The 23,965-nt window shown below is 32.8% G+C and overlaps 1 protein-coding gene across 2 annotated transcripts; it reads left to right on the top strand.

Moving 5' to 3' along the window:
* The first annotated feature begins 1,685 nt into the window (after positions 1-1,685).
* Positions 1,686-18,667, top strand: LOC118187334 (noggin-like). Of its 2 annotated transcripts, none has more exons than XM_085819785.1 (3): positions 1,686-1,773; positions 8,998-9,278; positions 17,607-18,667. In XM_085819785.1, exons 2-3 carry the CDS (start codon positions 9,003-9,005, stop codon positions 18,132-18,134), a joined length of 804 nt encoding a protein of 267 aa, XP_085675911.1. In that variant the 5' UTR covers positions 1,686-1,773; positions 8,998-9,002; the 3' UTR covers positions 18,135-18,667. The 2 variants fall into 2 exon arrangements, with proteins under 2 accessions (XP_085675911.1, XP_035213423.1); XM_035357532.2 differs by lacking the exon at positions 1,686-1,773 and adding an exon at positions 5,577-5,722.
* The last annotated feature ends 5,298 nt before the right edge of the window (positions 18,668-23,965 follow it).

Here is a 23,965-nt window from a genome sequence, read left to right as displayed (position 1 = left end):
CTTTTTTTTTTTTTTTTTTTTTTTTTTTTTAAGAGTCTGTTGCCATTTGGCAAAATGTAAGATCTTTGATCGAAATGTTATTTTTCAAATTTAATCTGTCTGTTTTGTATTAACAAATTAAGCTATTTAAATGTGATGGATGCAGTTCTAAATAATATTTTTTTAACTACTTTATTCGATTGATTTAAATGAAATGCATTGGATTCGTGATATATATCTGATTAGAAACATTATTTTTTTATAGAACGAGGTTGTATATTTTTTTCGCTTTTGAAATAAACAGAAAATTCAGAAGTTCCCATATTAGTCTAAATGAATATTCATCTAGAATTCTGTATAATATTTCTCTACTCCATCAGAGCATATCTACTGATAATCTGTACTGATAAATTATTGCTATTAAATTACTCATATTAAACTTTAAAAGAGTTCTTTTGGGCGACGTTTAAAATGGGAACCTTTCAGGTTTTTTAGATTTCTGTTAATTTTTTGCTTACTTCTTTACATTTTATTTAATTTTATTACTCAATTTTTATTTTTTGTTTATTTAATTTCGTTTAGGGCTCATGTGCTTCTAATTTTAGAAATTAAGCCCCGATCCTAGTATGAAGCATTTCTGATTCCAGTATTATTGTAAAATTAACTACATGTAATCATCGACTAACGAGTGCTGTATCAGCGATTTTACCGCAAGTCTGTTCTGAACTTGGTCTTGGCCGCAAGTCTGTTCTGAACTCGGGTACTTAAATTATTTTTCATATCTTTGACAATGTTTTTATATATAAATTATTCTTTTATTTAACACGAAAGGGGTTTTAAGAATGTATAAGCTAACGTTGACATTTTAAATAATTTATTCGAACACATACATATATGCAGTATGCACATACATAGTTTGTGAAATTATCACGTATTCTCACTGTAAATTGGTTAATATAAACAAAACACATAAAACGATGTGTTTAATTAAAAATAACAGACGAGTAATTGTTATGTGTATGGATTATCCACTGCAACTGAGAACGGTTTCGTTTTATGCGATTACAGCAACTGCCCTCGAGACTTTGCTACCGAGGGTGCCGTCGTGGAGGATTTTTAAGGGAATTCGCTCGTATACACGTTACACATGGAAAAAAACACAAAAACGCTCACGCAGTCACCCTTTTCGCGGGTTTCGAACATCTGACCTAAATACCAGTGTTCAGCAACTTTTCTACTCGTTCGCTGGTGGGCTACAATTAGGAACAGTTTCTTTAATCTAAAATATGCGTAAATGTTACCTTTTTCTTTCCCCCTTTTTTTTTACCCTCAAATGCGTTTCTTGGCTATGAAGAAACGATTGTTGTTTTGATGCAATATTTTCGAGTAGCTGAACACTCGATTTAGTTTAGTAAATGCTTCAGACCTTTTTGAAATCCAAAAATTCGTGTATATATTTATATGCTCGTGGTACACTTAAATTAATAAATTAAAATAGTAATTTTTAGTCTTCTTAAAGAAAGTCTTCGTAATTCGAAAACTACTTGCATCGCTCTAGATTAAGTGTCCGTTTCCGTTTAGACCCACATGCTACCGCTATTTTCCCTAAAAAGGGAAAAATACTTGTAGCTTGTGAGAAAAATTTACCTTATTGTCACTTAACAACCCCCTTATTCTACTTGAAAAATCTGTAGTCTGTTACCCCCATTATATCTGGGAGAATGTTCAAGCGCTCTATGTCGACTTTGAGAGCAACTGGATTCTCAGCGTGATACACATCGTCCTAACAACGAGGTAAGTGATGCCGATTGTTACTTTCGAAATATCGTTCTTGAACTCCGCTTTGTGAATATGATCCTTTTTTCGGTGGGTTTGTTTGTATTTGTATTTTTGTTTGAAAATATAACTGACATTCTCTTGTTTTGGATGGGTTTAAAACACAAGAAAATTCAGTGTCAGTTTCGTGAGCGAAATTAAATTTCCCTTCATGAGTTTATATCTTTTCTTTTCTGTGTAATTATGCATGCCTTTAAGTTCTTGAATTTGAAATTAATATCTTATACTTTTATTTTATTAATAGATAGGACTAAGTGATTTTTTGTTTGTGGCGTAGTAGTATTTTAATTTCTGAATATCTGCATTTTTAAATGATATATTTTAAGCAAGTCCAGATACTTCGTAGTTTTTGAGTAAAATTGTAATTCCCGCTGGAGCAGCAAAATACGATTAACTTGTTGTGTTATAATTTATTAGTTAACTATTGTTATTATATCTTAATTTTTATTTTCATTATGCTGCTTATATTTTTTAAATTATAACTTTTATTAATGGAGTTCTACACAGCTGAGGCACTTCTAATTTTAGAAATTAAGTCCTGGTATATCTTCTTAATGATAATCTTTTTTTGTAATTAAAAAAAAAAAAAATGATAATCTTCTTAATGATAATCAATTGCCAATTTAATGTAGCTTTTAATGTAACTAGACATATAAATATATTACTTAATTTTCATCTTTAATTTATCTGAAACATTCCCTAAATGGGAACTTTTGAGCATCTTAATATTAACTTGTTGAGAAAAAATTAAGGTTTACTTTGCATATTTATATGCATAATCCTCGAGATGAAATCACAGCATTTTTCTGTTGTTAAAACTTAAATGGTTAAATAATAAATACTTTATCTTTTAAATATTTTCTACCTGTTATTATTAGAAAATTCTTTTTTTTTTTTTTTTTTTTTTCGTTGTTGTTGAAATACTGCAAATGCCTACAAATGAACAGATTGTCAGCGTTTCGACTATCATTTTTGTTAAAATTAGGAAATTCTAATTAGTCTATCATTATAAAAATCTAATCAGTCCATCATTAAAAAAATATTTTACTCCAGTAATAAAAGCGTGGGGCGTGTAATGAAATCTGTTAAATGAATTGCATATGACATTGCATTTTCAAATTTTTTATTAGCTTAATTGCATCGTCAAATGTATAAGCCACGATCTTTTTACTCCCTTATGCGAAGTAAAGGAGGTATTATAATCGCAAAAAATTTACGTTTAACTATGCTATATATTTATATTATTTTCACCTAGATATATCTAAAATGTGTACAGGAAACGTGGCATTAATTTGTTACTAAAATATTAATTGTAATAATCTAATATTTCTATCTTAAAATCTTAAGTGTAATAATTTTTTAACATTACTTTCTCGAAAATATTTCTTACAAAATGAAAGTATTCTAGAACTTAAAAAGTTTTTACTATCAAGCATGTAATAATTAATTATATGAAATACTAGTAAATATATGTATCCAGTAAAAAATAAGCACCTTTAAAAATTATCTTATGTTAATTAAGAAATTATTCAAATACTCACACAATTTTGTTTTGTTTAATTTGACGCAGTTTTCGCTAAGGTGCCTGTAAATTAACCTACCCATTTGTGTTTTACGTTACTGTACCAGAATATTTATCATTCACGCAGCTTGCAAAATTAAGTTATTCTAGGTTGCTGTTCAACGTATGATCTTTAATTCATGTTATAAAATATTATAATTATGCACTGCTTAACATATTAGGTATTTTAAAGCAATACGGGGATTTGCTATTATGCCGTCTAGTTCGGTTTAGTGGTTAGTTGCGCCAGCTGCCATATCGTTAGCCTCGGGCTCGAATCCTGGACAAGGCAGCGATGTTCGCAGTTACGGCATCTCCATTCTCGCGAGTGTATTATCGCTGCATTCCCTGTAGTATACCTTGGGCAACAATCTGACTGATGAAATGGTTAAATGTTCGACAGGTTCGGCCATTCCTCCGAATGCTAAGCAAATAAGTGTCCAGAAACTGGAATAAAAAATTATGCATTTATTTTATTTTTAATAAAGGCCAGGGCTTAATTTCTAAAAGTAGAGGTGCCAGAGCCCTATGGAAGACCTTCAGAAAAGAGAAACAAGAGTTAATAAATAAAATGACTATTAAAATCATTAATAATTTAAAAATTATATAGTTGAGTATCAAATTAATCAGTAATGACTTAATTGATATTAATAATTAATATTTATTGGTTATTATTTAATTAATTCATAATTAATTAATTATTATTTATTAAAATAATTAAAGATTAAACTCATTAAATGATTAAAATTAAATAAAACGTAAAGAGATAAATTAAAATTTAATAAGCAATTTTTAATGTAAGTTTATTGCTAAAAATGAGATTTTCGAGATCAAATTTTCACTGAAATAATTGTTCAGTTACATAAAAGGAGCGTCAGAGCCTTCTTATTTAGGAATCCGGTGCACTTTCGGTATAGAATTAGAATATGTTCCAGCAGGGCTTAATTTCTAAAATTAGAAATGCGGGAGCTCTATGCAAGACCTCCAAGAAAGAGGAGCAAGAATAAATAAATAAATAAAATGGCCATTAAAATCATAATTAAAAATTTAAATACTACCAGAATAAATAATAATTACGAATTTGTAGAGACATTAAGGTAATTGGGAAAGCCAGAGAGATGAAAAATTAGCAACCACCTTCGCCGGGAATCGAACCACGGACCTATGGAATACCGGCCCAGGCGAAGGCACGCTAGGAAAGCAGGAGAAATACTTTATATATGAATGATAAATATTTCTATTGTTAATTAATTAATAATTGTCATTCAATTAATGAATAATTGATTAATTAATATTCTTTAAAATTTCTTCAAAATAATTAAATAATAAAATGATTAAAATTACATAAAATGTACAGAGGTAAATTAAAATAAGTGATTTTTAATATAATTTTATTGCTAAAAATAAAATTTTCGGGATCAGATTTCTACTGAAATTGTTGTTCAGTTACATAGAAGAAGTGCCGGAGCCTTCTTATGTAGGGCTCTGGTGCGCTCAGTCTAGAATTATGATTTATCCCAAAAAGTACCGGAGCCAGGCTCCGGTGGGCTCTGGCGCAATTTAAGCTCTGTGTCCCAGAAACTAAGAAGTACCGGAGCCGGCGCAATTTATGCTCTGCACTGGCCCAATTGTTATCGACTGGAGTGTTCAAACCTTGGAATCTCATAACACCTAAGTGTGACACTAATGGACACCATCGACATCCTAATTCTTTATTCTTGAAAATTAACCAGTCGTTTTTTTTGCTTAAATTTTATACCTTGTTGAGTTTACCAGCAGCTTGGCTGGTCAGCAAAACTGCTTTCTCCTATACTTAGTTCCGATTTCGGAAAAACGTAAAAACTATAATCTTTGTATCTTCTGTATCACGAGTCATCTTCATATCATAATCATCATTTGCAATAGCTAAATTCGCATTAATAATATTACCTACTATGGCCTTTCGATTACATTCCAAATAATCATTTATTTTACGTTTGGACATTTTATAATTTTCAATAACAAGTATTTCTAAAAATCTGTTTCACACATGTTATATATCTCGAGAGAAATGCGTTGAAGTAAATGCAAGTAAAACGAACGAAACAGATTGTCAGCGAAAGCAATTTACTCTACTGCTGTTTACCCAATTAAAAGTGCTTCGGAAATAACAGTGCAGGGATCATTCCGCATTTCAATGCAGCTGTTGTACCAAGCAACGGAGCCCGCCTGCATCATAAATATCTGTCTTCTCCAGTGAGGGTGCCCCTTACCATGCCTTTATTTGAATACGTTCCCATATCTTCCGATCTGTCTTCCAAAACGGGGTTGTTTTAAACACCTAGGGATTTCTATAAAACATTTACGGTAAGTATCAAGTTATTTGTCCTGTGTCTTTAATGTGTCACGCAGTCTGATTTTCTGTTTTGCCCTTGGGCTATTTTTAATTTGTATGATTCAGAATAATGCTTGCTTAATTTTGTTAAGAATAAAGGTCATGTCATAATAATTTTAAGGATTAATTAATAACTTAATTTTAACTTAAGGATTAACTAATAAATAAGTAGAAACAATTTTTGTTATGTAACATCTCTGATGTTTTGAATATAACTGTATAATACGAAATAAATTTATTAATGTAAAATTTAATTTATATATGACGTAGAGATTTCCCTTCTCAACTGTAAGTTTCCAGGAATTTTTAAAAATTTCTAATTCTCTGAGATAATATTTACATTTATCGGACGATAAGTATCTACGTATAGTTGCATAGGTTTGATACTTTTAAATGCCATGAAAAAAAAATGTTTATCAGAAACAAATATTTTGTGTAGTGGATAATATAGTAATAATACAACTTCTGATGTTAAGCTTTAAGAAATAAAATTTAAAAGAAAATATTTTTTTTAAAAAGTCTGAAATATACTTTCAGATTTTATATTACCCCCGAACGGGCGTTTTTTTAACGTTCTGTGTGTCACCTGTATTTATTAATTAGCATGTTCTTCGCACTTAAACTATAAAATTCAATTCAACAGCTGTATCGCAAAATACGAGTAATTTAAGAGCGTATCTTTAGATTTCTCGATACACAGTCTCGCACGTTGGAGATAAAAATGTGTCCCCCTCCGTACAGTTTTACCATTGCTCGCTTTAAAATCGTTCAGTTTCCTAATCAAAAACTGATATATGCTTTACAAAATATGAAATAGGTAATAAAACAAATTCAAAATTTGGGCTTCCAAATGCCCATATTCAGGTGCAGATGTACCTCATTCCATATTGGATGGCTCTAGGTATCTTTGTTTTATCACAATGCGAGAAATATATATACATTTATGCGGGTTTTTCATAATTTAATTTTTTAAAATATAATAGAGGGCGATAATATTGGTGGCAGCAATATGAAAAGTGATTCAGATTTTTAAAGTTTTCGACGCAAAATGCCAAAACGAAATTAATAGCCCTTTGGGCTAAAAAGCTCAAACGTTATATTTCTGTCTAAGATAATAAACCATGAACGCAACACCAGAATAGCTGTATATGTAACAAGTCATTAAAGTATTTTTTATTGTGTGTTTATGGGGGAGGGGATTTTAAATCCTACCGTATTGTTATATAAAACGATTCTTCGGAAAACGACCTGATTTTGCAACAATATAATATTTTAACAATGGCTTCAGTTACTTGAAATTATGACATTTTTTTTTCATTATATATTATGTCATTACATGCTATGCCACTATGTCATTATATTACATATTATGTCATTTGATTTAAAAGAAAACAACTTATACATCGTGCCTCGGTATTCGCGGGTAGTACGTTCCAAGGTTTACCACAGAATCGTAAAACCACGCATAATAGCGAATTTTATACATAATACAGGATATTCGTGCAAATTATGTAAATAGGATCACTTTTTAATTGATAAATTTCATAATAATAAAGCATACTTTAGGCTGCACTATGTTACATACTGTAGGATTCTAATAAAGTAATGCAAACTATACTACATTTTGTCTCGTTCTCGTTTTGATGAATGAACGTTAAGTTTCTGGTTACACTTTCATCCCCCCCCCCGTATTTGGTTGCATTAGTGGATACTGTGGGAAGACGATAGTATAGGACGTGCTTGATCGCTAGATACGATGGAATGGCGAGAAATTTACGCGTCCCTAAACAAACTCTCGTAAATTTATTGCCCTTCTTAAAGGAAAAGGTTTCCGCATGTGAGTAAGGGGACTTTAATTGAACGTCTCATGTTCATGAGTTTGTATTTCTAGGGAAATACAGTATTTGCAAGGTCTGCTTATTGTTAAACTAAAACGTTACGAATTCTAAATTTTTTTCCTTGAAACTGTGGTTCAGTTTTGTAAAAAGAAGTACCGGAGCTCATCTTATTTAGGGCTCCGGCGCAATTAAGCACTGGAATAGGCTGTAATAATATAATATATCTAACTGATAAATCCCTTCTATTCGAATTTAAAGTTTATTGTAAATTAAGCATTCAGATGAGACACTTGTTTTCACAGGCAAATTTCTAAAGTGGAATTCTTTTTATAATATTTTTCAGAATTCAACTTTTGTTATGACATAAATGCAAGATAAAATGGCACTTAAATTTGGCGTAAAAATGGTCTTAATCTGTTTCTTGAATCTAGATTGCTATAGAGTTCAGATTAAATACCCCTTTCATCCTAAATAATCCATTATGAACAGAAGAAGCTATTAAAGTTCTCAGAAATATCTTATCTGTATATGAGTTTCAGTAAATTGAAATTTTTGGCCATCATACTTCATGTCTGACATTAAAAAAAAAACGGTAATTTTAGAAAGCTGTAAATAAAATCCTATTAGTCCAAAAAATTATTTGCTAAATTTACCAGAGAAAAAGAAATAAATCGGCCTTTTTCAAACGTTTGCACCATTATTGTAATGAATAAAAACAGATTGCACTTTCTAGCATCTTAAGTAAATACTCAGGGTCTGTTGGGAGTTCGGAAATTACCTGAGGAGCTATCACTGGTGGCTATTAAGTCCGCCTTGAGATTTCCCCCAAGACTTCTAATGAAGATGTTCTGATAGAAAGATACCAGCAACTCCACGAAATTTGATTTCTTCATGTTACAAACTGAACTTCATAATAATGTCGAATTTATAGCGGTACTGGCACATTTATGCATGGGAATGGCAAACAGCAGCTCATTTGAATAAAGGTGCTGGAGAAACTATCATATAGGTGGATGGAGAAATTGTTATAAAGGTAGGACACCTTGAGGGGAAACTCACAAAGTTAGGGCACATTGATAGGAAAAGTTTTCTCTAACTTATAAACTGAAATTCATAACAATACCGGTATCTTTATGTAGATCGAGGATTATTCACTAAAATTAAGATTTTAACATGAGCGTCCCGGCATCGTGATGAAAGTTGCATTTTTTGTGATGTAAATGGTGCCGGCCATCACTTATGTCTTGATGAACAATGGCTAATTTCCAAAAGATACCAGCACAAGCAAGTAGGCTCTGCCGATCAGAACACTGACCACTGTATCCACCCCTGCACTTGTTTATACACTAATAAATCATTTTGGCTTTTGTTATCAGCGTATTTTATGTTATTTATTCTTTATTTTTCAGGCGACATGGCAATGCAAAGATCGTTTCATTTGTTTCTATTTTGGTTAACCTGCTTTGAAGTTTTGTTTTGTCAGTATACGGAAGAGGATTTTCTGTCCAATCGCATACCAAGTCAAACGCCTGCTGTTGTCTCAGAAGGTCCCAACTTTTTTGAAGAATCGTTCACACGAAAGCCGAAAAAGGTCCCACCTGAAGGAGGAAGTCGATATTTAAATGGAAAGAGGAAACCAAACATGAGGAACACAGAATACCTCTATGAACTTATGGGAGATGATTTCCAAGTAAGCAGTTTTCATTAATGAATTTTACATGTAAGCGAAATGAAATACGTGGTAGTATAGATTTCTTCTAATGGAAACGAAGTATATAAGTTTTCAAAATCATAGCAGTCGATAATTTGTATGTCAATAGAATGAACGGTATTAATTACAATAATTGTGTCCTGTGTTACAAGTATTGAAGATCAATTTACAATTTTTGTTTAAGTTGAACTGCATGGTAGTATAGATGAAATATATGGTAGTATATGTTTCTTCAGATGGAAGCGAAGTATATAAGTTTTCAAAGATTTTAGTTGATATTTTGTATGTCAATAGACTGAACGGTATTAATTACAGGAGTGTTATTATTGATGATCCAGCATAATTATGTTCTGTGTTACAAGTAATGAAGATCAATTAATTTTTTTTTTTTTAAATTTGAAGCGCAAAATAATAGTCTACATTTTTCTTATAACTATTGGTGCCATTTTTAATGAATCTGAATTGGCCATTTAAATGGCGTGGCATTGAATCAAATAGGTCACCTATGACTTCCTGCGGAAGATCATGCCATAATGTTTACAAATGGGAAGTTCCCAGTTGCAAACTAATATTCCGGGACGGCTGCGTTGCCTTCCAAGCATGTCCCAAACGTGCTCTATTAGCGAGAGATCTGGTGACCTGACAGGCCACAGGAGTTCGTCATACCCTTGAAGACATTAGTGGTAGATTCGCGTAGTATGTAAACGAGCGTTGTCTTGCTGATAAATGGCACCTGGGCAACTTGTAAGCGTGGGAATTAAACCGGAGTTAAAATATCGTCCACGTAAATGCGAGCCGTCATAGTGGCTTGAAAGACGATTAGAGGTGATCATGTGTCCCAACAAATCGTTTCCCCCTCACACTGTCACACCTTGTGCATTCGCCGTATGGCGTTCGGTAAAAAATGTCGGTTCGACTGTTGGCCTGGCCGCCTACACACGCTTGTGTGTCAGCATTGAGGGTTAATCGGGGATTCATCGCTAAAAACTATAAGCTTCGAGCCGGTCACACTCCAGCTTGCTCGAGTTCGGCAAAAATCCAATCGACACTGCCTATGATGTGAGTCTGGGGTACGTCGGGAGCATATACCAGCGTCAGCCAGTCGTCTTCGAATGATATCTTTTAATACCACTGGATGCCTGGAATGTGGTAAATAGCGTCTAATAAATACTAGCGACGTTATTGGTGCGGAAATGGTCGCTGTTATGACTCCGCGATTCTCGCTATCATTTGTGTTCCTGGGAAGCCTTGACCATCCGCAACGGTACACTATTTCTTCGGCGATTCATTATCGCCAACACCAAGAAACTACTATATCCCTCCTACCGATGTGGCTGACGATAATCCTGTTCGACTGACTTGCTTCTCTAAAGCTTACTTGGACTACATTTCACTTACGATACCAGACTACATTCCTGCTGGATTTCGTGAATGTGGCTCGATTTCTTCTTGGGTGCATATAATTTTTTTGTGGCAGAGCATATACTTTTTGAACGTTATTGATCATATACTCATATACAGATGTATGGCTAGACAGACAATATGGCTTAAAAAGTGATATCCTTTAGCAAGTTAGAGATTGAATAGACTTCATTAATTTACTGATATATGATAGTTTCCATTGAATAGACTTCATTAATTTCCTAATATATGATAGTTTTCATTGAATAGACTTCATTAATTTACTGATATATGATAGTTTCCAAATTTGTTAATCATCTGATAGCATCTAGTCACTGGAATCGGATACCATGGTTAAACAGACTTAGATTCTCATATTAACGTAGACTTTTTACGCGGTAATGAATGAAATAAATGTAGATGATTACCAGCACTGAGCATGTTACTGTAATGTACTTCTATCTAAGTGTGCCACTTCCATAGAATTTTCAATAATCAGAGAAGACTGATGAGCGGCTGTAGTATCATATTTATTGATACTGCGGTGTAAGAATCTAGGTTACTTCTTAAGTAAAACAATTAAAGTCTTTAACTGCGGAAATTAATTATTCCTCTTTGCAAAGAAGTAATAATAATTTTCTTCAATGCAAGTAACTAACGGTAATGAAGTACTAATTAAGCGCCATCACTGAGTTCTTGGATGCAGTTTGCGCAGCGTGAGCAGAAGGCTGTTCAAACTGCTTTCGCGGAAGGCTACAAGATATGCAGAAGAAAGTTATTGTTAATTACAGCAATAGACAGATAAAGATAGATGACGAAATTTAAGATTTTACTTCCTTGTACGAATTAAAAAGGAAGTATTGTAATCGCGAAAAGTTTCAGGCAGCATATCTAAACACAAATATTCCATTTTGACCTCTTTCAAATGCCATTTAACGATGTATTTCCGTGATATATGTATGTAAGGACAGAATAAAACACTCTTTTCCTCCAAAAAAATTATAAAACTGCTTTAAATTGAATTCTGAAGAGAATTTTTCATGGCGTCTGTACGAACGTATGTACGTACGTACGTATCTCACATAACTCAAAAACGAGTAGCCTCAGAACGTTGAAATTTTGTATACAGGACTGCTGTAACATGTAGATGTGCATCTCGTATTTTGGTTGCAATCGGCCGCACCAAACGTATGTAAATATATTTATATATATATCCACTCTGTTACCCGGCTTAGTGATCTCAGTTTCTTTACTCTTATATTTTTGTAAATTGTACATTTTTTGCTTTAAAAATGATTGAATTATGTTGTTCTTATCTTCCGGTTAAGGTTTTTATGCCTTTAGTAAATCTGTATGCAATATTTTTAGAATTATCAACAGTTTTAAAATTGTTTAAGTGCCGCTAAGCCTACTAATGTTTTTGATGGCGGCCATTGCCTGTTTACATTTGAAACAGCAGAGTAGTGGATTTGTTGCCAATCTAGAGAAACGTAGCTTCGCAACAACAAAGATAACGCCTCCATTTATTATTGCGAATCAAATCATGCTTAATCCTTCCTGGAATGTTTTCGAGGAAAGTGTTTAGGGTTTACTTCGTAATTTTTGATACAGATATTTTGAGTTTTTATGTATTTTTGCCTTGTCGCTAAGTGAGAACTGAATTAATTGAACAAGAAATACTCAATCGTCTGTGAAAAACTGTTTCTTTTTTTGTTTTGTTTGCTTAATTTCTTTTATACATCGTTCTAGCTTTATTATAGTTTTTGAATAGAACATGTGGCAGCCATTAACTTATTCTTTAACTGATATAAATTTTGTGCATTCTGAGTTATCATATGAATATAATACTGTTAAGTGAACCTAGCGCCAGATTGTCGCTATGGTAAACAAATAGAGTGAATTTTAAAGAATGCATTTATTCTATTGTGGTTTATGCGCTGTCGGCGAAGTAGATTTAATTCAATTCAATAAGTTTAAACGAAATGCAAGAAAAAATGCGTATAATTTAATATTCCGTACAAAGAAGTCATGTGGTGTACACATCAGATTTTTTTTTTTTTTTTTAAAGAAAGAAAATATGTAAGGATTAATATTTTAACTTCGCACCAGAGGATTTCTTAAAGTTTTCTTATGCTCTCGCTGAGCATCATAGGTTACCAATCTGCTCTTGGACTCACTACTTTTTTTTGTGTGTGTTGTGTGTGTCTTTTACGCTTTATTATTAAGCATCGCTTTTCTACAGCTTTCTCACGCTTAAAAATCGGTTTTTTCACCACATAAATTTCAAGTCCTGTTAGAGCGTTAGGAATTGCCTTTTTTATATTTGCTAATTTACTTCTTTAAAAACTAGTCGTTTGCTTGTTCAGCGAAGAAAAATAGTTGCCATGAAAAGTTGTAATAATATTTCTCAAAATGTTATATGGTATTATATAGCCTTACAATAATAGTTCTCATAAAAAAAGTTATAATCGACAGAAAATATGTAATGCTTTTAATGAGGTCAACTAATTTCATTTCATAAAAATATTTAATATTTCTGATTAGATATCCTCCAAGAAGGTTTTAATGTACTTTTTAAATCAATCAGTTAGAATAAATCAGGTCGGATTAAAAAGTAGAAAAAATATTTTTAAGAACTGCGTTTATTGCTTTTCTGTCACTTTGTTTGCTACTCAGTAACATAAAGATTAAATTCGAAAGTCTTATGCTTTACTTAATGGCAATATACTAATGACAGGAGATAAATAGGTATTCTATTTGAGAAAATAGCAATACACTGCTTTTAAATAGCCGAATTTGTGAATTGAAATTGAAAGATAAATTTCTTACATTTTGCAAATGACAACAGCCTGGCGTCCTGGAGATAAAAGTGTTTTGTTTTGAATAGTGTTCCTCTTTCTTGCTTCAAGTTTGTTAAACAAAAGTTCGTTAAACTTCTATAAATTATGGAATAAATCAAAAGCAAATTTTAAATTTAAAATTCGGGCTCCAAGGAGGCAATGCTAAAGTGACCCAAAGTGTATAAAAAATTCATTGGCTCTCGGTTATATCGTTTTTTCATAATTTGAGGAACATACGTACATACATACATACATACATACATACATATATAAATATAGATCTTTTATTATTTAATTTTTCTAAAATAAACTGTCGCGATAACATTTGGTGACAAAATTTGAAAAGTGTTGATTCGAACACAAAAGTAATTCGGACAAAAAGTAAGTTTCGAGTCGAATAGCGCCTCTGTTGCTTATAAAATTACATCAGAATTGAAGACAAACTACGAAGTAGGAGGCCATCGGCTGAAATCAGAGATGTTAATCGTGAACGGATGGTTTGTTTCTAAAGTGGGTACCTCGATAGCTGATAGTGGATATGAAAGAGAAAAAGAGGTGATTTGCTCTGATTTATTGGGAGCATTGAAATCAATAAAGATGTGTTTTCTAATTTTATGAAGAGGATGGAACATTATCATGCGTTTATAATCCATAGAAGAAGAACCAGTCGAAAGAACAACATACTTCTGTAAGAGATAAAATATTCAAGAACCAAACATCAGTACTCGATGGTTAGGCTTTGAGAAGACAAAGGTATAAATTCTCTTTGGCTTTGTAGATTCCAAATGGGATCAAAATGGGAGTAACTGAGAGATTCCAAAAGCTTTGGAAAACTTTACCAAATGAGAGGCTGAAAACGATTCACATTCGCTATTGTAATGCATGCCCTCACACAAATTTGACAACACAGGAGATCAAGAAATTTTACTGGACATCCATACACTATTAACTCTATTGATCTAACTAAAACCCCATTGATATTAGAAATAATCTTTCTTAATGCTACTGACACTAATCAAATTAACGTTACTAATATTCATTATTCACACTGCTAATAATCTAACCTTACCAATAACTTTACTAGTACTACTAATAATGTACTTATCTGATAGTGTAGATAATTAATATTTTTATTATGTGTGTAATTACGTTAAGTTAGGAAAATTAATTTGAATAACTAAGAATTATTACTAAAAAGTATCATTTACTTCTATCCCAAAACATTCTGCACTTGTTTCGGGACATGATCTATAAGGCACTGAAATATTATTGGAAAGATCAACAAACTTCAGATAATAAATGCAGATAATAATATATTAAGGTAGTAAAAATATTATGCAAATTGACAACTAACATCCGAATTAAAATAATGTTCACTTGAATAAAAGATGTGAACTTTTCTATAAGTTTTCATATCAAGGAAAATGTCCTTTTTATTCTAAAATTTTAAAACAGCAATAAAGTAAACTACTACGAGCATCTAAAAAAATACTTTTACTTATTTTAAAAGCTTACTTTTCATTTGTAGAGACATTAGGATTTTTTGGAAGCAGGCAAGATGAAAAATTATCAACCGCGTTCGCCGAGAATCGAATCATGGACCTCTAGAATACCGGCCCAGCGTGCAAAACCACTACACCACGAAGGACGCTAGGAAAGTGGGAGAAATACCTCATACATTAATTTGCGTAATTTAATGTATAATTAACTTCAACAAGAACTTAAAAAGTAGAAATAGTCTCTTTTTTTTTTTTGCTAATGTTATTTATGCGAAAAAGACTGAAAAATTCTCCTCATATTTATATAATCTATACGACGTTCAGTGCAGATATGCAAGCACTTTAGTAAAGCTTGCATTTTAAAAGAAGAATCCCAGCTAACTAATTAACCACTGTTAACCGCGTCTTTCATATCATTGCTTATACTAACTTTTTAAGCCTGTTGAAGTTGTTCCAATACTATTTCATATTCTGATAAATGTCTGCTTTTCATCTTCATCCAGTTGAGTTAACTGCAAGTTGCTACTCTTCATCATACTCCAAACAGGGCAATTATCACCTTTGTTGTTTTTAATAATATTTTAGTGTTATTTAATTTTTATCATATTTGCTTAAACTGTATAAGGTATTTCTCCCGCCTTCTTGGCACGCCTTCGTAGTGTGGTAGTCTGCACGTTGGGCGCGTATTCCAGAGGTCCACGGTTCGATTCCCGGCGAAGGCGTTGCTAATTTTTCATGACTCCTGCTTCCAATTAACCTACTGTCTCTACAATGGCGCACGAACAAAAAGAGTGTTGGATGATGATTCTCCTCACCCAGGATTTGGCAACTGGGCCCTCTAAAAAAACTCCAGTCGCCATTTAAAAGGGGGAGTATATAAGGTATTTCTCTCGCCTTCTTGGCATCCCTTCGTGGTGTGGTGGTCTGCACGTTGGGCGCGTACTCCAGATGACCGCGGTTCGATTCCCGGCGAAGACGCTGCTAATTTTTCATCTTGCCTGCCTCCAAAAAATACCTAATGTCTCTACTATTGAAGTTTTATTTGTTCTAAGAATTTGGGCTAAATTTTTTCTGGCAACTTTTTTTTAGCCCGAAACAACTATTAGTCTCGAAACGTGATTTCGCATTGATTTTCTTTAAATGTCATTCTCTGTAAATGCTTTGTTTCACTTTTCAACCAAGTATGTTGCCAAGATGAAAGATTTCAGATTTATTCAGTCTTTCAGATTTATTCTGCCTGTTATTGATTAACACCCTAACCTGTTTAAAGAGCTGCAGTTCTTAGAACATTATTCTTTAACTTTTAAATTTGATTGATTCGAATAAAAGTGTATTTAATTCATGATATATCTAATTAAAAACATTGAATATTTTTATAGAATAAAGTTATATATTTTTTTCACATTTCAAATGTACAAAAGATGCCGAAAGTTCTCAATTTAAACCCAAATGCATATTCATCTAGTATCCTTTAAACGTTTCGCTATTCCGCCTGGCCATTTGTATTGATAATCTGTACTGATAAACCATATTAAACTTTAAAAAACCCTCTTTAGGCGATCTTTAAAATCTGAGCCCTTTAAGGTTTTTTTTTATTTTATTTTGTTTTATTTTATTTTATTTATTTATTTATTTTACATTTCTTATCATGTTTGCAATGTGAAATACGATAACTTGAGAATGACACTGAAGCTCAATAAAAATAGCGATTTACTGTAGTAAATCACTAATCTTGGTTCACTTGAAAAGTTTCAATTGGTATTTAATCACGGCTTTGCACGCTTAAAAATGCATTAATTGATTGCTGTTATAAATTTGAGATTTTCATGCTGTTTTAATTTTCTGTCATGTAGAGAAATGATTTCAAACTCAGGTTCTATGGGGGCCAAATACACGATTTAAAAAAATGAGAAATTTTTTAAATAAATTTTAAATTTTGCTCTGTAAATGTTTATCAAAACATGCATAAGCAACAATCACCGCTTGCTTTGGGAAAGACAAAGTTATTCGGCTCTTTTCACAATGAAGTTCAGTTCGCGTCTCAATTGAAACTCTCAAATGTGTTAGGGCATCTCCACCACTGCTCGTTTTTGTCTGGAGTTCTCCATCACAACAGTGTCGGACCACCTCACACCGGTAACCATTTGTTGAGCCGTAGTACTGAACAGTATCAAAAGTTACCAACTGCTTTGATCACAGCTGGTGTGTTTTGATCTAATTTTAATTTAATCTATCTAAATCTATATAAATTCACTCCAGTGACCTATTGGTTGACCAATAGTGAATAGCGATCTCCTAGTAACTAAAACCCTTGCCGAGCACTGATTGACCTTAGATATAAAATATCTACTTAAACTTACTGCACCACCTCAACCAGCCGTCAAGATCACTTAGTTTAGTAACCTATCTAACTTATAAATTAAAATGCTTTTACTTTATGTTATAATATGAACATCTTTGCCTTTATTTCATTCTTATTAGATGTTTCTAATGTAATAATTCATTTCTAGTGCAGAGTCGTCTAGTAGTTTTATAATTTTTATAATTTTTTTAATTTTTATTTTCAGCCCGAATGGATGTCAACGAAAAAACCAAAGAAACCGTGGAAACCCGTGCCATTGAGTGAAGTGAGTTTAAATGTCTCTGAGGAGATCTTGGCTAAGCAGAAACATTTAACGCTATTTAAAAACTTCAATTTTACGAAAGAACTTGCACATATGCAACCAGATCTTTTGCCTTACGAAAACATGATAAAATCTTGGCTGACGCAGAGAAGTTCATGCCCAGTTGCTTTTGAATGGAAGAGCTTAGGGCCCACTTATTGGCCGCGATGGTTCCGGAATGGAAACTGCCTGGATCGCCATGGAAAATGCTCTCTCCCATTTGGTATGAAGTGTATACCTGAAGGAATAATACATCTATATTTCTTGCGCTGGAGGTGCACGAAACGCATCAGAAAAGAAGACAGATCTGTTGTTTATGGACTTAGAAAGAAGGAATCCAAGTTAGATCGTACATCCAGGAAAATTAGAGAAAAATGTGAGTGGGAAAAAATATCTATACCTATTACCGTGGCCTGTAGCTGCTCTTGCTAATTATCATTTAGACGACAAAGAAACAAATGGACATTTCTTGTTTCGAAACATTTTTGACAGTAACTGTAAAACCAGCTCATTTTTTGATTGCTTCTGGTAGGACAGGACTTAATAGTAGCTGACAGTACAGCTCTCTACATGAGTGTCTGCCAGCTACACTTTGTGCCACATAAATCGGTGACTTTTATGATCCAATTATAGATTTCAGCTGCAAGTTGTTCAACTGCAACTGTCAGTTGAATGGCTCTTCGTATTAAACATTTTCTTGCGTTATCGAACTATATAATGTGAATATTAAACATATGCTAGTGTATTGAGAATGTAATTAGACTATTTAAGCTGCTATACTTATTAAATGTCTACATAGCAGGTAATAGCATTCTATATAATTTCCCTGTTGTATCGCAGCTGGATATATTGCTATTTTGAGTAACGCATGTGTTACCTAAAGTATTCCCAGATTTCTTTTTTTGCTTAACTGGCTATGCTTTACTGCTAATGTTTTTAAATACTATGCGAAATAAAAAAACTGATATTACAAATCTTAGTTTCATTCATTTCTTCTATAGAGGAAATTCATCTCCTCTTGTATAAATTTCTTGTATTTCTACGAAGTAAGCAAGCAGTTTGCATTCAAACAGAAGATAATAATATTGCATTCATTCAGTACTATGGTATGGTATTTTTTTCTTAATCTAGATAAAGGTTTTTCGCTGCGGACTTTTTTTTTTTCATCATAGGAATGTCCTTTTTTAACATGGTTTAAATAGTATGCATGCCGTAACAAGAACCAAGAAACTAATTTATAACATAACCACTCGTTTTATAACGAGATCATACTGTACTTAACAATGAACGCTAAATTGTTTGGCATTTGATTCTTATCTATTTGTATTCATATTAGCAACTGAAACTATTTAATTTTAATTTCCTTCGAAATAAAAAAAGGAAATCAGCTGAGGATGAAATGGAATTAAATGACAAGATGTGAGTGGGGAAAAATATCTCTACTTGTTAGCATGGCGTGCGACTGCTCTTGCTTATTATCATTCAAAACTAGATACCCTGAAAAACTTTTCCGGTCCAGAAATGCATTTACCGCAATTTAATTATATTGTTCTGGGAAGGATTTTAAGAAAAGTTTAATGATTAGGAGTCTAATTTTACATTACTTTCATTACCATTAAAAACGAATTTGAGTAACTTCCTAAAAATCTACAAATGAAGTTAATTAATTTGCACTGTGATAAGTATCTTATTCTAAGATTTAAAGATACAGATTTGAATAACTTTTTTCCAAACTTAGTTACCAGTTTTTGTAATAATCGTTGTTTGGGAGTAACAGCAGAGCCGGAATAAGTGTGAGGCACTTGACGGAGCTGAACAACTAGAAGGGCGCCTAAGTAGCTATGAAAATTTCGAAATTCATTGTAAAAAAGAAATTATGCTTATTAACATTCTTCAAGAAGTATCAAAGGAATTTTGTATTATAAAAATTTTAGGTGTTGAAGAACTGAAAACATTAATTTATTCTCAATAATTCTGAGCTGGATAAACTGTTTTCTAACTTTAAAATTTGTTGTTGGAACTGACGCATTAAGTTAATTTACTCTTGTTTAGACTTAACGTATTCAGTTGCATAGTCTAAATCTGTCCGACAACACCATGCCACCGACATTACGAATTCTTTACCATCCCCGTTTGAAAAATAACTCTTGCCATCTTTCTTCAGTGGGCCCACCAGCGGCCGAGCGGTAACGTTGCTAAACACTGGTAGTTCGGTCCGAGGTTCGAATCCCGCGAACGGGCTGGCTGCATGGACGTTTTCATGGTTTTTCCCATGCGTACGAGCCAGTTTCCCTTAGAAAGTTCCTGCGCGCCTCAAGCGTTCTTCTACATTTTAAAACGCTTTCTAAATGTTTACTTGTTTGAGCTTTTATTTTTGTTTGTTCTAATACCTCCTAGAGGGTAACCTAATCAGGCATTCTATTTCTAATTGAATTTGCCCCGGGTTTTATGAATATTCGCGCCATTTTACATAAGATACAAGACAGTGAGAGATGGCTTCAACGTCTACTCAGAAAAAGAGAAAAAATGAGGTTGTGAATTGGAAAGACAAGAAAGATGTACGTTTAATGAGTACAGTCCATAATAAATCGATGATTGATGTTGGAACACGGAAAAGAACTAAAAAACCAATAATTGTAAAAGATTACAACAACAAAATGGGAGGAGTGAACCGCCTGGATCAGATGTTATGAAATTATCCTGCTGCTAGAAATAAGCAGAGATATTATTATTTTTCCATTATGCTTTATTTCCTTATAATTTTACTTAATATTCATTGAAATTAATGCACTACGAAAGTCATGTATGGAAAGTTATGATGTACAGAGAAAACAACATTACAAGCTACAAAAAACAGAAAAACAGACGGCCGCTGGGGGTAAATTTTCGCGGACAGGAGAGGACGGTGAAAGTTAAATGCGCTAGAATTTTCTGGTATTTTCTCGGAATCAAAAAGAGATATTTATTTATTAAATGTTAAATGCACGCGCTCTTGTTTTTTTTTTATTATTATTAATTTATTTTCCGGCTTAGTTTTTCTTTAATATTCGTCACGCGCTGCACTGCACGGGGAATAAAACAATTTTATTTATAATTCTATTGATTATTGTTTTACTGAAGTTTAAAATACTATTCTTGCCTAATTTTTATCTGAATATTTTAAACTTAAGACAAAATGGAAGTGATGAAAAGAAACAAAACTGCGCAACGTTCAGCTTTTACTAAAGCATATAAAAGACTAGATGAACTTTTAAATGATGTTAATGTTGATTATGAAGAAGCATAAATGTGTTTTTATTTGTTCAAGAAAAATGCAGAAACATTAGAATTGACGCACAGTGCTTATTTAGATACTATAACTGATGATAAAGAATTCGAAACAGAATTTGAGATAACAGAGGACTATCGAGAAAAGGCTGTTAGGATACAGTTAAAATCGGAACGATTTCTCGATAATATTAAGAGTAAATTAAACGAAATCCAAAATACATCGTCAGAGAGTAGTCAGAAATTAGTTACTGATGAAAATACATGTAAAACTTTGTGCCAACGCCTACCGAAAGTAGAACTTTATAAGTTCGCAGGTGATTTAAAAAATTGGCTTACGTTCTGGAATCAGTTTAAAAACATACATGAAAATAATAACTTAACGAATGCAGACAAATTCCATTATTTCATACAGTCAACAAAAATTAAATCAGAAGCTAGAGATATTGTAGAATCTTTTCCTGTGACGAACGAAAATTATCCTTTAGCTATAGAAAGCCTTACTGAGAGATATGGCCGTAAAGAACTCTTAATTGATTTTTATGTTCGAGAGTTAATAAAACTTGTTTTTGATAAAGATAAAAAAGCGAAAAAGAAGCAGGATTCTTTGAGTATTTTGTATAACAAACTTTCAACACAACTTAGAGCCCTGAGCAGTCTCGGTGTGACAACTGATCAGTGTGGAACAATTTTATACCCTCTTGTAGAAAGTGCTATTTCTATTCATGTATTGCGATCATTTGAAAGACAACGAAAAATTACTGAATCTGAAAACGATACATTTCGAGTCTTGATGCAATAATTGAATTTCTGAAAAGCGAAGTTCAGTCAGAAGAAAAAATAAAATTAAGCAGAGCGGATATTTTTTCTGTGTCTGATCGTAAGCCCTCGGCAACTAGCCAAAATATTCCTTCCGCGTCGGATTTGATGAATCATGAAGCAATACCTTCTTGTTCGTTTTGTTTAAAAGATCATGAAACGCGTAACTGTAAAAAGGCGTTTTATATTCCGTTAGATGAAAAAATATCTGCGGTAAAAAAGAAAGGTATATGCAGAATATACTTGGTTAAAGGTCACCTCAGTAACCAGTGTCTATCAAATGTTAAGTGTCAGATCTGTTCAAAAAGACATTTCAAATTTTTTTGTTCTAGTCTTGAATATAATAAGTCTAGTGAAATGCATAACCATGAAAATGATGAGAAAAAGGAGAAAACAATCGATTCTTTGCATTCGCGTGCTACGAATGAAGTTTTCCTTCAGACCCTAGTTGTAAACATAGAGGGTAAGAATAAAAGGCGTAAAGTTAGATTAATAATTGATACGGGAAGCTCAAAAAGTTATGTTTTAAAGTCAACCGCAGAAGAAATGGGTTTTAACTTGCAATGGGAGGAAGAATTTAGTCACTCTTTATTTGGTGGAACGAAAACTGAAATTTATAAACATAAATGTTACGAGATTTATTTGAGTAGCCTTGATGGTAAATATTCGTGTAAATTAGATGCTGTAGACCATAATGTTATTTGTAATGATATTTCAAGCATTAGATACGGTTCCTGGATTCGCGAATTAGGAAATAAAGGAATACGCTTAACTGATACCCAAGGGAATCCAGGCCCTATTGAAGTACTGTTAGGGGCAGACTTTGCAGGAAAGTTATTTACTGGCAAATGAGAAGAACTAAGAACAGGTTTAGTGGCTATAGAAACAAAATTGGGTTGGACTTTGATGGGTAAAGTACTTCAATCCGAACATCAGCACAATGTAAATATGATTATAGTTTCTATGTTATCTAAAGAAGACCGGCCTATTTCATCGTTGTGGGACTTAAAATTATTGTGTATCCGAGATCCTGTTAAATGAAAAAAAAATGAAGAAGAGTCAAGAAGAGCTATTATGGTTCATTTCCAAGAAACAGTTCGTCAATTAGAAAATGGTAGATACGAGGTTGATATGCCTTGGAAGATTGAGCATGCAATCTTACCTGGCAATTATGACCTATCTTTGAAAAGACTCGAATATACTACGAAGAAGTTGGAAAAAATCGGATATCGTGAAAAGTATCATGAAGTGTTTAATGAATGGCTGCAGGAAGAAGTTATTGAAGAAGTTCCCCAAAAGGAGTTGTCTTTATCCGTTGTTTATTACCTCCTACATCGTCCAGTCATTAAGGAAACGTCCTCACTATCTTCCATGAAAATTAGACCCGTTTTTGATGCTTCGGCAAAGCTTCCTAATCAGCCATCTCTAAATGATTGCTTAGAGACTGGAATTAAATTGATTGAAACTATTCCCTCTATTCTAGAAAGATTTCGCTTACATGAAATTGGTGTGATTTCAGACATCAGAAGAGCTTTTTTACAGATATCTTTAAATGAAAGAGATCGAGATTTTTTACGATTTCTTTGGTATGGTGATGATGGTAGAGTGAAGACATTTCGTCACATACGTGTGGTATTTGGCATTACTTGTAGTCCATTTTTGCTGATGGCGGTTATTGACCATCATTTATCCAAAGAATCCTGGAAAGAAAAATATTCTGAAGAATTTCTTAAAAAATTACAAGATAGTTTTTATGTCGATAATTGCGTGACTAGTGTACAAAATAATGCCGAATTAGAAATATTCATCGAATCTGCAACTAATGTAATGAAAGAAGGAATGTTTGATCTCAGAGGATGGGAAAGTTCTGGCATTCGTGCAATTTCAGAAAGTACAACATCACCTGTATTAGGACTGATTTGGGACAAAGAGACACCGAATCTTTGAAATTTGATGAAAGAGAAAAGGTAACTAAAAAGAAAATACTTTCAATAGTTAGTGGAGTTTTTGATCCCTTAGGTTTTCTTGCACCTGTTATGATTCAGCCTAAGATTTTGCTGCAGGCCGCTGGGAAGAGCAAAGAATCATGGGATGATGAAGTGAATGATGAAATAAAGAAGAAATTTTTAAAAGGAGGAAAACAACTGAAATACTTCAAAAATATAAAAATTCCAAGA

The sequence above is a fragment of the Stegodyphus dumicola genome, chromosome 7 (assembly GCF_044657685.1).
Source record: "Stegodyphus dumicola isolate Sdum_Otavi_A_Nest chromosome 7, ASM4465768v1".
Lineage (NCBI taxonomy): Eukaryota > Metazoa > Arthropoda > Arachnida > Araneae > Eresidae > Stegodyphus > Stegodyphus dumicola.
Note: the sequence above shows the minus strand (reverse complement) of the source record. Positions and strands in the feature narration are given on the sequence as shown.

Coding starts and splice junctions, on each gene's coding strand:
- LOC118187334 (XM_085819785.1), top strand. CDS start 9,003: ATGGCAATGCAAAGATCGTTTCATTTGTTTCTATTTTGGTTAACCTGC. Junction 9,279..17,606: donor TTATGGGAGATGATTTCCAA/GTAAGCAGTTTT, acceptor TTTTATTTTCAG/CCCGAATGGATGTCAACGAA.